Raw genomic sequence first — 14,946 nt, 5'->3', positions numbered from 1 at the left:
TATCATATCATTTATACACCATGAATTTGGCACAGAGCCTAATGATGACCCGGCCTCACAAATATTGCTGGATGCAAACCAAACTTTGCTTCCTCAATTTACAAGATTGGTACATCAATTATTCTTGAGGATGTGCTGATGTTTTCCTTCTTTGAACTGCCCTGTTACTTCTGGTGAATGCCTCCCAGTATTGCTGGGGAGGGTGTTCTGCCATTCAGACACTGCTGGGGAAGGGATTCCTATACAGGGTGTGTCTGATCCACCAAATGCAATGCTGGTGAAAAGGGAAAGGCCCAGCAAGGAATCGTAGGAATCCCGGACCACTGGAGTCCTGATGAAGGGTCTCAGCATGGAACAGTGACTTCTAATTCTTCTCCAAAGATGCTGCCTGACCTGTCAGAATTCCTCCAGCATTTGCTGAGTTACTCTGGATTTCCAGCATCCACAGAATTGTGTGTCTGCGTGTCTGTGTTTGTGTGTGCGCGCGTTTGTCAGCGCATCTGTGTGTCTAGATGTTTATTGGGAGTTGTAGCAGAAATGATTAGATACACACCAAAAACTAAACTCAATGCTCATTCATTTCATCTGTCTCACAAATTAATTCATATATTAGCAATTTATATTTTGTACCAAATAAGAGGCACTTGAAAACTTTTTTGTAATTACAGACATCTATAATCTCACTTTCAAGGAGAGGAATGGGACATTCATTTATTGCAATTAAGTAGTGTGGACAATTTTATAAGGTAATAAATATACAAAGCTTCATCTTCTGATTCCATGTGTCTACTCTGTGAGATAAAGAAGCATAATCAAACAAGATTTTGTGATAATTACCCTGGAGTGAGATGAGAATCCCGTTCAGTATCAGCAGAGTGCAGTAAATCACTTTCATCTCAGCAGAAGAGTCGAGAGGCTGAGAAGCTGGGAGAGGGGGAGGGGTTGTGGGGTTATGGAGAGAGTGAGGGGGGAGAGAGAAAGAGAGAGATGTTAGTCCTGTCATTTGGGAGAAGCTGTGAGCATCCCCTCCCCCACTGTCCTCAGCACCAATGTTCACCAACCCCACTCCCAATAACCTGTGAAAAATGCCCTTGGCCTCTCCACACAAGGTAGGAACAAGTTACTGGGCAAAGGGGCACCAGGTTCAGCACGGAACACCCCACCTCACTTTAGAAATGTAGGGAACATTTCTAACCAACAAACTTGATTTCAAATAGTCAAATTATTGTCAAGGTTTCAATAATTAGATTTGTAAAGTGTATTTACATAATTCAGAACTGTATAATGTTCAGTAATATAAAGGTACAATCATCACAGTATCATATTAGTAAAAATATTGTTCCTGTACATGTTTAAACCAGTTGTTTGTGAAGATTCAACAACACTCTGACCAGCGCTGGGCAAGTCCAATGGGAATTGTAAATGGGAAATGTTGCTGAGGAGCTGTCAGAAGCATGGGATTCCTGTTCCCTCATGTGTGGAGAGTTTATTCATCATATGTGCCACAAAAGCACTAGATCCTTTTAACGAGCATATTTTATGACTTTTGATAGATTTAGAAAATGGAACAGGATGGAAACAGGCCAGTTGGTCCTCAAAGTTTGTGTTAACACCAAACACCCACTGACATTAATCCTTCCCTCATTCATTTTATTCTCCTGACATTCACATCAACTCCCCAAATGTTCCTCTGGTCATTACAGTATTTACAGCAACCAATTAGCCTACCAATCTGAGAGTTTATGGGATGCATGAGGAAACTAAGCATGCAGGGCAATCCTGCACAGTCACTGAGAAAATGTGTAAACTCCACAAACAAGACCTGAGGTCAGGATTACAACTTGGTCATTTAAACTCTGAACCAATAATACTATATGAGCCACAAAGTTTGTCATGACCAACATATGCAGCAACATTTCTCACAAAGAGCCAGCAAGTGATGGAGCAACTGAAAAACCAGGCTGCAAACAGTGGCAGAGTACAATCAAGACTTCCACTGTCAAAAATTGCACTGAATGTATTTTGTGTTATTTCTTGCTTTCCATAAAACTTACACAAGGAGAAATTCCCCCAAAGTTTAAACAAATGGACAAGTATTGATTAACTCCAGAAGAGTTAAGTGCACTCCAGGCTTTTAATACATGGCAGAGAATAAAGGGTAAAATTGTGGAAACAAAAGACAACGTTGACAAAATTGTTCATTTCAACAACTTGCTGTTGTTCAGAAGTGGAATATTATATACAAGTAAATATATTGTGGTGTATACCAAATTTCTGAAGAATTCAGCGGGCCAGGCAACATTTGCAAAGAAAAAGAGTCAATGTTTTGGTCCAAGGACCTTTCATCAAAATGGGAAAAATAAGACGACAAGTTTGCTTTAAGTTGCAAAGTCCTGTACAGTGGAAAGAAGGTATAATGACTGTGATTGGGTGCAGACCAGGGGTGTTATCAGAACTATTACTGAAAAAACAGTTATTACTGTCAAAAGGGAGAGAAACACCAGCGTTAAATTCCTGACGGCTGATATGAATGAGGAGTATCTGTATGATAATGATAAGGGGCTGTGTCTAGATTCACAGAGCAGCATCACTGAAGTAATCCGGCAGTTTGAAAACACAGACGCCAGTGGGGCATGGTATTAAACGGGATTCACATTCAACTCAGAAAGGATATTCAGCTTAAAAAGGGAGGAAGGTGTTTGACCCCCACCAAATGGAGTAGCCCCCCCACACACACACCCAAATTTAAAGGATTTCAATGTAAAGATCCATGTGGAAGTACAAGCTACTCACACCTTCCACAAGACCCAAACTCTTCTCCAGATCTCAAAAGAAGCAGTTGTGCATGAACTGGGCTGTCTGAAGAGACATGGTATTCTCTCCCATTTGAGCTGTGATCGGGCCGCTCCGATTTCCAGTCATTCCAATGCAGTGATGCTGTGGGACTAAATTGCTACATGAATGTTCATACACACAACTCAATTTTAATGCAACCTTGACAGGCGATGGAATTCAGTAAGATGAATTCATCCATCACTGAACAGCAAATGGGCCTGAATCCAGTGACTGACATGTCCCACAATTAACACATACAAAGGGCGTGTGGAGGTTAAACAGCACCAGAGTTTATGCACTGTACCACAGATGAGATTTTGGATCAGCTGATTATGTTCTTTGCTTCATCTGTGAAATCCATGAAATACATGGCCTGTCAAACTGATGCTCAAGTTCAAGGCCTCAGAGCAAAGCTGATGCAATTATCAAAGTCCCACCTTCAGCTGATGCAGCCGAACCCAGGTCAGTCTTGAGTTTGTTGAATTATTAGATGTCAACCTTCATGCAACCATTTCAGGAGTCAACGTGACCAGAGGCCAGATAGAGTTAGTCCCCTGCATTGCAGAAAAGCATTAACTTTTACAGGTGACTGGCACACTACAGTTCAGAGACGTGTTGCTAAGGCCATCAGCAAACAAATTTTCCAAAGAAACAATATGGAATCATGTCCCTTCAAAAAGCTTAGATTTAATTTCAATAGGGAAGAGCAATATCCTGAGCTGTGACCTTTTGATAAGAAGGATCAGCAATTTACAGATCAGGACTGTATCCAGTGGGGTTCTCCATTTGGACTCTCTGAGGTTGAGGAAACAGTTACTGAGTATCACCCTCATACTTCAGACCAACTCTTGGCCATGACTAGATCAGGATGGAGAATTTGAGAGTCAGTGTTGTGTCAAGCTGCTGAAAATGCCCCTCTCCAAGCCCCCCCCCCCCCCACGTGTGGAACTGCCTGCGGACAAACAACGTCTGCCGGGGGCAATTTGTGTTCACTCAGAATCCCCCTCTCCAAGCCCCCCCCCCCCACGTGTGGAACTGCCTGCGGACAAACAACGTCTGCCGGGGGCAATTTGTGTTCACTCAGAATCCCCCTCTCCAAGCCCCCCTCCCCACGTGTGGAACTGCCTGCGGACAAACAACGTCTGCCGGGGGCAATTTGTGTTCACTCAGAATCCCTCTCTCCAAGCCCCCCCCCCCCCCACGTGTGGAACTGCCTGGGGACAAACAACGTCTGCCGGGGGCAATTTGTGTTCACTCAGAATGTCTGGAACAGCTTCCCACAGACTGACTGTGACTAACAGGACTGAGAGTCCTGGGGACAACTGCTTGCAACTTTTAGATTATGAAGAGTAATGGTGCTGCTTCTTCACTTCAATCAATGACACTGGCTCCATGCTGACCTGTCTGGGACTGTCTGTTGGGAGTTGCACAGTCTGAGACTGATGGGTTTCCCCTGGGAGCTCCAGTGTCCTCCCACATCCCAGAGTTGGGTTGGTTGATTGGTTAATTGGCTGCTGTAAATTCCCCTACTTCATTTGGCACTCAAGAGTAATAAGTTTCCGGGGAAATAACAGGGAAATTGAACAAAAGTCACTGTTGTTGGATTCCACACAGACTCCCTGACCCAAATGGCCTCCCCTCGTAACAAATAAAATATGCGGTTCAGAAAATTCAAATCACACTTTAGTCAGTAAAACAGGACATTAAGACAATCATCCCAAACAGTCTGTCGATGTACATGCTTCCTGCCGTCCTCCCCTTCTCAGCACACAATATCCAGTTCATCTCTAACCATCAATCTCCTGTATGAGATTCTAAAGACTTCCAACAAGACCCCTGTCCCAACCTCCGACTGAATCAATAGGTGATGGAAATATGAAATGTGCAACAAGACAGCCCCGGAAACACACAAATAACAAGAGTGAAAGCAGAGGGAGGAGTGGGATCTCTCCAATGAACTGTGCAGTTTGCCCCGACACCCAGACCCGGGAAGCCCCCACAGCCCTGCCAATGAGTTTCAGCACGGGGAACAGAAAGTTTCCCTCCTTCCTCCTTCCAGCCAGTTAGTGCCCGTCACAGTCTGAAAGCTGTCACAGAAGAGGCTGAAGAGCAAGGCTTCAGAAATTAGGACCACAAAGAGGTGGTCGCTGGAGACAGAGGAACGGCTACAGGATTGCTTCGAGTCAGCAGGCTGGGCCCTGTTCAAGGACTCATTTGAGGATATGAATGAATACAACATGGTTGTCATGGAATTTGTAAAAAGCAGCTGTGTCACCACAAAATTGCTCATAATAACTCATGTTCTTTATATTTATTGCTCATTTATTATAAGACCATAAGATATAGGAGCAAAATTAGGCCATTTGGCCCATCAAGTCTGCTCCACTATTCAATCACGGCTGATCCTCTTTTTTCCTTCCTCAACTCCATTCCTCGACCTTCTCCCCGTAACCTTTGATCCCGTGGCCAATCAATAACCTGTCAATCTCTGGCTTAAATACACCCAACGACCTGGCCTCCACGACGATATGTGGTAACAAATTCCACAGATGCATCACCCTCTGGCAGAAGAAAATTCTCCACGTCTCTGTTTTACATCGGCGCTCCTCTATACTGAGGCTGTCCCCTGTCCCCGCTTGTCCTGGACTCCCCCACCATGGGAAACGTCCTTTCCACATTCACGCTGTCTTCGTCTTTCAACATTCAAAAGGTTTCAATGAGATTCCCCACCACCATCCTTCTTAATTCCAGCAAGTACAGACCAAGAGCTGTCAAACATTCCTCATATGATATTTCTTTCTTTTTGTATTTACAGAGATCGTTGTATTTTGCACACTGGTTCAGAGCCTAATCAGTGTGTTCAACCAGTTATAGTTATTATTCTATGGTTTTGTTGAACATGGACACTCGAAAATGAATCAGTGTGGTATATGGTGAAATATGTACTTCAATAATAAATTTACTTTGAACTTTGAAAGTCACTGCTGTAAATAAACAAACCCCAGGATCCATCCAGTTTTCAAAGGGAGATTGCAAAGGGAGTGGAAAGGGCGTGTAATAAGGGTAATGTCACAATTGTAATGGGGCACTTCAATATGCCAGGCCATTGTGAAAATCAGGTTGGTATTGCCTCTCAAGAAAGGGAATTTGTTGAATGCCTACAAGACAACTTTTTAGAGCAGCTTGTGCTTCAGCCTACGACAGGAAAGGCTATCTTTGATTGAGTGATATTTAATAATCCAGATTTTATTATGGAGCTTAAGGTAAAGGAATACTTTGGAGGCAGTGATCATAATATGATTGAATTCATACTGCAATTTGAGAGGGAGAAGCATGTCAGATGTATCAGTATCACAATGGAATAAAGGGAATTACAGAGGCATGAGAGAGGAGCTTACCCAGGTGGATTGGAGGATACTGGCGGGGATGACGGCACAGCAGAGATGACTGAAGTTTCTGCGAATAGTTCACAAGGCAAAGGATAGATATGTCCCTCAGAAGAAACAGCTCTGAAATGGCAGGGGTAGTCAACTGTGGCTGATAAGGGAAGTTACGGATGGCATAAAAGCCAAGGAAAGGGCAAAAGTGAGTGGGAAATTGTATGACTGGGAAGTTTTCAAAATCTAACAAAAGGCAATTTAAAAAGCCATAAGGAAAAAGATGAAACACGAGGGCAAACTAACCAATGACATAAAGCAGGATACTAGAAGTATTTATTCAGTTATGGAGGGAGTAAAAGGAAGGTGACAGTTGATACTGGGCCACTGGAAAATGATGCTGGTGAGGTAGTAATGAGGGACAAAGAAATGGCAGATGAACTTAATGAGTTCCTTGCATCAATCTTCACTGTGCCAGACACTGGCAGTGTGCCAGAGGTCCACGCGTGTCAGGGAGCAGTAGTGAGTGTCATTAGTATTAGAAAGGAAAAAGTGCTGGCAAACTCAAAGATTTTGATGCGGATAAGTCAGCTGGACCAGATGGACAATATCCCAGAATCCTGAGAGAGGTTGCTGCAGAGACAGCAGACATGATCTTTCAAGAATCACTTGATTCTGGCATGGTTGCAGAGGACTGGAGAATTGCAAATGTCACTCCACTCTTTCAGAAGGGAGGAAGGCAAAAGAAAGGAAATGATAGGCCAGTTAGCCTGACCTCAGAGGGTGGGAAAGGGTTGGAGTTTATTATTAAGAATGAGGTTTCAGGGTACCTGTAGACTAATGATAAAATAAGTCAAAGTCAGCACAGTTTCTGTAAAGGGAAATCTTTGCTGACAAATCTGTTAAGAGTTCTTTGAGGAAGTAACAAGCAGGGTGGACAAATGAGAGGCAGTGGATGTCACTTACAGGAATTTTCAGAAAACATTTGATAAGGTGCACATATGAGGCTGCTTAACAAGATAAAATCCCATGGCATTGCAGGAAAGATACTGAGATAGATAGAGGAATGGTTGACAGTCAGGAGGGAGCAAACGGGAATAAAGGGGACCTTTTCTGGTAGGCTGCCAGTGACCAGTGGTGTTCCTCAGGGATCAGTATTGGGACTGCCACTTTTCACATTGTTTATCAATGATTTAGATAATGGAATTGATGGCTTTGTGGCAAAGTTTGCAGATGATACAAAAATAGGTGAAGGGGTAGGTAGTGCTGAGGAAGCAATGCGATTGCAGAAGGTCTTGACAAATTGAAAGAATGGGGAAAAAGTGGCAGATGGAATAGTGTTGGGAAATGTATGATAATGCATTTTGGTAAAAGGAACAAAGGTGCAGAATGGGGAGAAAATTCAAACATCAGAGGGGCAAAGGGCCTTAGGAGTCCTCATGCAAAAGTCCCCGAAAACAATGCTGTTTTTCATTTCAAGGGGAATACAATATAAAACAAGGAGATAATGCTGAGATAATACCACACTAGTCAGGCTGCAGTGACAGTATTGTCAACAGTTTTGGGCCCCATATCTCAGAGTGGGTTGTCATTGGAGAGAGTCCAGAGGAGGTTCACGGGGATGATTCCGGGACTGAAGGGGTTAACATACAAGGAGCGTTTGGCAGCTTTGAGCCTGGACTCACTGGAATTTAGAAGAATGCGGGGGAGGAGAGGGAATCTCATTGAAAACTACCGAATGTGGAAATGACCAGATCAGGTGGATGTGGAGAGGATGTTCACTGTGATGGGCGTGTCCAGAACGAGAGGGCACAGCCTCAAAATTGAGGCGCGACTTTTCAGAACATAGGCAAGGAGGATTTTTTTTTAATAACCAGAGAGTCGTGAATCTCTGTCACAAACTGCCGTGGAGGCCCAGTCCGTGGGTATATTAAAGGCGGAAGTTGATAGTTTCCTGATTGGTCAGGGTATCAAAGGGTACGGCGAGAAGGCAGAGTGTGGGGTTCAGTGGGATCCGGGATCACCCATGATGGATTCTGCTCCTTTGTCTTAGGGTCTTAAGGGCTTCTGCCTCCCTGACCGGCCGAGCTCTCGCTCTCCCCATTCTCCGGAGCAGACAGGTTCACCGCTCCCGCTCCGGCTCCGGTAACGAGGCGGAGCCAATCTCGGGGTCGTGGGCCGGCCGGTAGCGGCGGGTCTCCCTCTCACTGACTGCGCTAGGAAAGAGGAAAGTGACCCACTTTGTCCAGGTGGCTCCCGTGCGGTGACCTGTTCCTGAGCCCCACTCACCGGATTAGCTTCATCAGGCGGATCCCCCTCCCCACTCCTGGTGGGGAAGTTTGTAACGAGCGCTCAGCAGTAACGTGGAGTAAGCGACCTCAGAGCAGAACTTCCTCGGTGAGGAGCACCACAAAGTCGGCGTCACGGCAACTGCCAGAGGAAAAATTAAAACTATTGTACTTTTCCGCAAAATGGATGCAGTTAGATGGGCGGGACGGAAAGAGTGAAACTGTGTAGGGGATTGGAGAGGACAACACCAGCCCGACAACTCCCTCTGGTGCTGCGCCCCCTTTTCTTTCTTCTCTGGCCTTCTGCCCTCTCCATTAGATTCCCCTTTCTCTAGACCTGTATTTCTTTCAGCAATCAACTTCCCAGTTCCTTCATCGCTCCCCCTCCCAGTTTCATCCATCACCGTGTGTTTGTCTTTCCCCTCCCCCCACCTTTTTAACCCACTTTCCATTTTCTGTCGGGATCGCTCCCTGTGCAACTTCCTTGTGCAATTGTCCCTCCCCACTGATCTCCCTCCTGGCACTTACCCTTGCAAACGGAACAAGTGCTACACCTGCCCTACAACTCCTCCCTCACTACTATTCAGGGCCCCAAACAGTCCTTCTAGGTGAGGTGACACTTCACCTGTGAGTTTGTTGGGGTTATATACTGTGTCCGGTGCTCCAACTGTGGCCTCCTGTAAATCAGTGAGACCCAACACCAAGCACCTATGTTCCATCAGCCAGAAAAAGCGGAATCTCCCAGTGGCCTCCCATTTTAATTCCACTTCCATTCTGATATGTCTTTCTGTGAGCTCCTCCACTTTTGTGATGAGGCCACACTTTGTTGGAGGAATTACACTTTATATTCTGTTTGGGTAGCCTCCAACCTGATGGCATGAACATCATTTCTCAAACCTGGTAATAACCCCTTCCCCTTCACCATTTCCCATCCCCTTTTCCCTCTCTCACCTTTTCTCTTTACCCACCCATTGCCTCCCTCTGGTGCTCCTCTCCCCCTCCCCCTTTTATTTCTTCCATGGCCCTCTGTCTCCTTCACCAATCAACTTCCCAGCTCTTTACCTCATCCCTCCCGATTCAGGTTTCACCTCTCACCTTGCATATTTCTCTCCCCCCTCCCCCACCACATAAAGCTACTCCTCGGGTTTTTTCCCAGTCCTACCGAAGGGTTTAGGCCCAGAACGTCGACTGTACGCTTTCCATAGATGCTGTCTGGCCTGCTGAGTTCCTCCAGGATTTTGTGTGTGTTTATTGCCTGTGAGGACTCGCCTGTTTTATTGTTGAAAGTCAAAGTCCGATAAAACTCAAGTTCAGAGGCGGAGTCTGTGTCACGGAGCTTGTCAGCGAGGCTGGAAAACAAAAGTTTCTTTGAAATGGCTCCTCACACGTTTAAGCAAGTTTGCCAATTATATCACGGTGAATCCCAGCCGGTGATGAGTCAGTGTACAGGAGTGACACAGGGTACCTGGCTGAATGGTGCTGAAACAAAGTCAATATACGTCACCATATGCACACCTGAGTTCCATTTTCCTGCAGGCACACTCAATAAATCCATCATTGGCACATTAGCACAGTGGTTAGCACGATGCTTTACAGTACAGGCAACCCGGATACAAGGAGTTTGTATGTTCTCCCCATGACCGAGTGGGTTTCCTCTGGGTGCTCTGGTTTCCACCCACAGTCCAACGACAGACCAGTTAGTAGGTTAATTGGACATTGTGAACTGTACCATGATTTGGCTAGGATTATATTGGGCAGTGTGCTGCTGGGGAGTGTGGCTCGAAGGGCCAGAAGGGTCTATTCTGCACTGTATCTCAATAAATATTTAAATAAATAAATGTCCACAGAGAATCAATGAGAGACTGCACCAACTTTGGCATTCAACCAGTGTGCAAACTGTGCAAATAATAATAAATAAGTGACAAATAGTGAGAACATGAGATGAGGAGTCCTTGAAGGTGATCCATAGGTCGTGGGGAACATTTCAAAGATGGGGCAAATGACGTTATCCACATTGGTTCAAGAGCCTGATGGTTGAGAGGTAATAATTGATCCTCAACCTGGTGGTGTGAGTCCTGAGGCTCCTGTACCTTATCCCTGATGGAAGCAGCAAGAATAGAGCAGGACCTAGGTGGAGGGGTCCCTGACAATGGATGCAGCTTTCCTGTGACAGTGGTTCATGTAGATATGCACACTGGTGGGGAGGACTTACCTGTGATGGACTGGACTGTATCCAGTGCGTTTTGGAGGATTTTCTGTTTAAGGGTATTTATGTTTCCATACTAGGCTCTGATGCAGCCCATCAATATACTCTCCTCTAACACAAAAGAAATTTGTCAAAGTTGTAGATGTCATAGAAATCTTCATAAACTCCTTTGGAATTAGAGGTGCTGCTGTGCTTTCTTCATAATTGAACTTGCAAAGTGGGCCAAGGACAGATCCTCAAAAATATTAATACCGAGGCATTTGCTGACCCTTTCCACTTCTGATCCTCTGATGAGGACTGGCTCTTGGACCTCTGGTTTACTCCTAAAGTCAGGAATCAGCTCTTTGGGCTTGCTGACATTGTGTGAGAGGTTGTTGTTCTGGTGCCACTCAGCCAGATTGTCAGTCTCCCTCTTATATGTTGATTCATTATCTGATTCGACCTATGACAGTGATGTCATCAGCAAACTTGAATGTGGCATTGGAGCTGTGCTTAGCCACACATTCTAAAGCGAGTAGACTAAAGGGCTAAGCACTCAGTATTGTGGTGCAACTGTGCTGATGGAAATCCCGAAGGAGATGTTGTTCCCAATCCGGACTGACTGGTCTGTAATTGAGGAAGTTGATGCTCCAGTGGCAGAAGGAGGAAGTGAGAGCACAGTCTGAAGCTCACTGAGGGGAAATTGGTTTTAAATGCTGAGCTGCAGTCAATAAAGAGAATCTTGATGTATGCATCTTTAGAAGGATGAAAGGGGATCTCATTTTTGCTGTCCAGATGTTCCAGGGTTAATGAGATGAAATTTGCTTTTGCTCCAGTAGGCAAACATTTTTCCCCTCCTCAACCCCATTCCCAGCCTTCTCCCCGTAACCTTTGATTGCATGTCCAATGAAGAACCTATCAATCTCTGCCTTAAATACACCCAACGATCTGGCCTCCACAGCTGCATGTGTTAACAAATTCCACAAGTTCACCACCCTCTGGCAAAAGAAATTTCTTCACATCTCCATTTTAAATGGACTCCCCTCTCTCCTGTGCCCTCTTGTCCTGGACTCCCCCACCTGGGGAAATATCCTTTCCACATCTACTCTGTTTCATCCTTCCAACCTTTGAAAGGCTCCGATGAGATTCCCCTTCAACCTTCTAAATTCCAGTGAGTACAGACCCAGGACCATCAAACATTCCTCATACGATAACTCTTGTGCATCTCCTCTGGATCCTCTTCAATGCAAGCACTATCGCTTGTAGATGAGGATCCCAAAACTGTTCACAATACTCAAGCTGAGGTCTCACCAGTGCCTCAACATCACATCCTTGCCCTTGTATTCTGGACTTCTTGAATGCTAACGTTGCATTTGCCTTCCTCACCACCAACTCAACCTGCAAGCTAACCTTTAGGGTGTTCTATACAAGGACTCCAAAATCCCTTTGCATTTCAGATTTTTGGAATTTCTCCCTATTTAGAAAATAGACCGCACATTTATTTCTACTACCGAAGTGCATGACCAAGCATCTTCCAACATGGTATTTCATTTGCCCCTTTCTTGGCCATACTCCTAATCTGTATGTCCTTCTGCAGCCTACCTGTTTCCTCAACACCCCTCTACCAAGCATCCTAACATCTGCAGACATGGCAGCAGAGCCATCTATTCCATCATCTAAAGCATTGATATACAGCATAAAAGAAGTGGTCCCCACACTGACCCATGCAGAACACTACTAGTCACTAGCAGCCAACCAGAAAAGGATCTTTTTATTCCCATTCACCACTTCTTAGCAATCAGCCAATGCTCTGACCATGTTAGTAACTTTTCAGTAATACCATGAGCTCCCAACTTGGTAAGCAGCCTCATGTGTGGCACCTTGTCAAAGACCTTCTGAAAGTCCAAATATACAACACCCCTTTTATCTAAAATACTTGTAATCTCCTCAAAGAATTCCAACAGGTTCACCAGGGAAGATTTTACCTTAACGAAACCATGCTGACTTTGTCCTATCTGGTCCTGTGTCACCAAGTACTCCATAACCTCATCCTTAACAATTGACTCCAACATCTTCCTGACCACTGAGGTCCTTTTCTCACGTTTTCCATCAAGTAGGAGGTCCAGAAGCCTGAAGGCACACACTCAGTGATTCAGGAACAGCTTCTTCCCCTCTGCCATCTGATTCCTAAATGGGCATTGAACCCATGAAAACTACCTCATTTTTAATATATATTATTTCTGTTTTTGCATGATTTTAATCTATTCAATATATGTATACTGTAAATTTATTTATTTATTATTGTTCTTTTTCTTCTATATTATATATTGCATCGAACTGCTGTCGCTAAATTAACAAATTTCACAAAACGTGCCGGTGATAATAAACATGATTCTGATTCTGTAATTTCCTCTCTGCTGCCTCCCTCCTTTCTTAAAGAGTGGAGTGACATTTGCAATTTTACAGTCCTCTGGCACCAAGCCAGGGTCCAATGATTTTTGAACGATCATTGCTAATACCTCCACAGTCTCTAACGCTACCTTTTTCAGAACCCTAGGGTGCCATTCATCTGGTCTGGTCACTGAGGCAAGTTACCACGTTCTTCTTAGACACTGGTATAATTGAAGCCTGCTTGAAGCAGACTGCCAGAATGAGAGGGTAAAGATCTCAATGACTACTCCAGCCAGTTTATCAACCCAGGTCTTTAATAATTGGCCAGGTAACGATCTGGGCTAAATGCTTTACAGGGTTTCACCCTCCTGAACATCACTTGCACGTCAGCCGCAGAGACTGGAATCACAGGATCATCGGGGGCTGTGAGAATTTGTGATGTTTTCTCCATGTTTTGATAATCAAAGTGAGCATAGAAGGCTTTGAGCTCATTTGGAAGCGAAGCTCTGTTGCCACCTATGTCACCTGATTTAATTTTATAAGAGGTGACAGTATTGAAGCCCTGCCACATCTGTCGAGCAACCTTCACTTGGTCCAGAATTGCAACTTCATTGGTGAGATGGTTTTCCAGACATCGTACTGTTCCAAATCCACTCAGGAATAACAGCAGGTGACAGTCACACAGGAATATCGTCTTCACAGTGGTTATCACCTACCACCCCGATTCCAGCTAAGGGTTAACAAAAGTGATACCACTCGAGAAACTCCACAACATCCACACATGTGGATTATACGAAGTGAGAGTCCCATATCCATTGTGCACTGCATCCGATGATCAACCCAACCGTTTGGGCACAGGAGATTTCCAGACAGTGACAAGCAGAAGTTCCATTAGCTTTTCTCTCCCTCTCTCCCTCTCCCTCCCTCCACAGACTGCGACAGCCTGTGACTGACGTCATTGTCTCGCCTCACTCAGGTGCTCTTAAAGTAACAGTCACAGTAAACGAGACCACAGGCTCATAACAAGCTTTCTTGGTCACCAGATCTGAATGTCTCTGATCTGGCTGTCAGTAGATTGTGGTTCATCCAGGCCTTCTGGTTGGGGAAGACTTGAATAATTTTGTGGGGACACACTCATCTACAACTGTCAATTACAGCCATGGTGTATTTAATTCAAATCCATAGATGTGTCTTGAACATGGCCCAGTCCACCAATTCAAAACAATCCCATAGCTGCTCCTCTGCCTCCAATGACCACCTCTTTGTTATCCTAATCTCTGGAGTTCTGCTCTTTAGCCTCTCCCTGTTTGTAGGTATGTAGCCAAGTGACCAGAGTTATCAAAATACGGTCAGGACATGGAGTGGTAGGCACTCCTTATCTTAGTATAGCTGTGGTCTCGTCTGTTGTGGCCTCTGGTGCTACAGGTTATATGCTGATGATAATCGGGCAGGGTTTTCATCAAGCAAGCCTGGGTGAAGTACTCAACAATGATTTGAAATTCACCAGGATGGACTGTTTCTTGTTTGAAGACAACATCATGCAGTATCTCAAGCAATTGATTATAGTCGACCACTGGTGGTATGTGATCTGTGGTTAGGATTATGGATGAGAATTCTCTAGGCAAATGGAACAATTGGCATTTGATTGTTAGATGTTCAAGATCATAAAACTGCCACACTGGAGCACAGCTGAGTGTTTGTCATGAAACACACACCTCCACCTTTTGCCTTTCCTGAATCAGCAGTTCAGTCCATCCTGTGAAACAAGCAGCCTTTAGGTCTGATCACCGTACCTGGCACCCTGTTAGTAAGTTATGTCTCGTTCAAACATAGAATACAAGAGTCCCTGGTTGTCCTTCTTTACAGCGAT

The 14,946-nt window shown here is 44.8% G+C and overlaps 1 protein-coding gene across 1 annotated transcript in view; it reads right to left on the bottom strand.

Annotated features, from left to right (window-relative positions):
- LOC140722239 (butyrophilin subfamily 3 member A2-like) overlaps nucleotides 1–9,155 on the bottom strand; it is a 61,735-nt gene extending 52,580 nt beyond the window's left edge. The window contains exons 1-2 of the mRNA XM_073037028.1: nucleotides 8,502–9,155; nucleotides 838–924 (exon numbers count right to left, since the gene is read on the bottom strand). Coding sequence (XP_072893129.1) covers nucleotides 838–895 — 58 coding nt within the window. The 5' untranslated portion in view covers nucleotides 896–924; nucleotides 8,502–9,155. The remainder of the gene's footprint in view (nucleotides 1–837; nucleotides 925–8,501) is intronic.
- Between the last annotated feature and the right edge of the window lie 5,791 nt (nucleotides 9,156–14,946).

Source organism: Hemitrygon akajei, chromosome 2 (assembly GCF_048418815.1).
Source record: "Hemitrygon akajei chromosome 2, sHemAka1.3, whole genome shotgun sequence".
NCBI lineage: Eukaryota > Metazoa > Chordata > Chondrichthyes > Myliobatiformes > Dasyatidae > Hemitrygon > Hemitrygon akajei.
The sequence above is the reverse complement of the archived record's forward strand: the minus strand, read 5'-3'. Positions and strand labels throughout refer to the sequence as shown.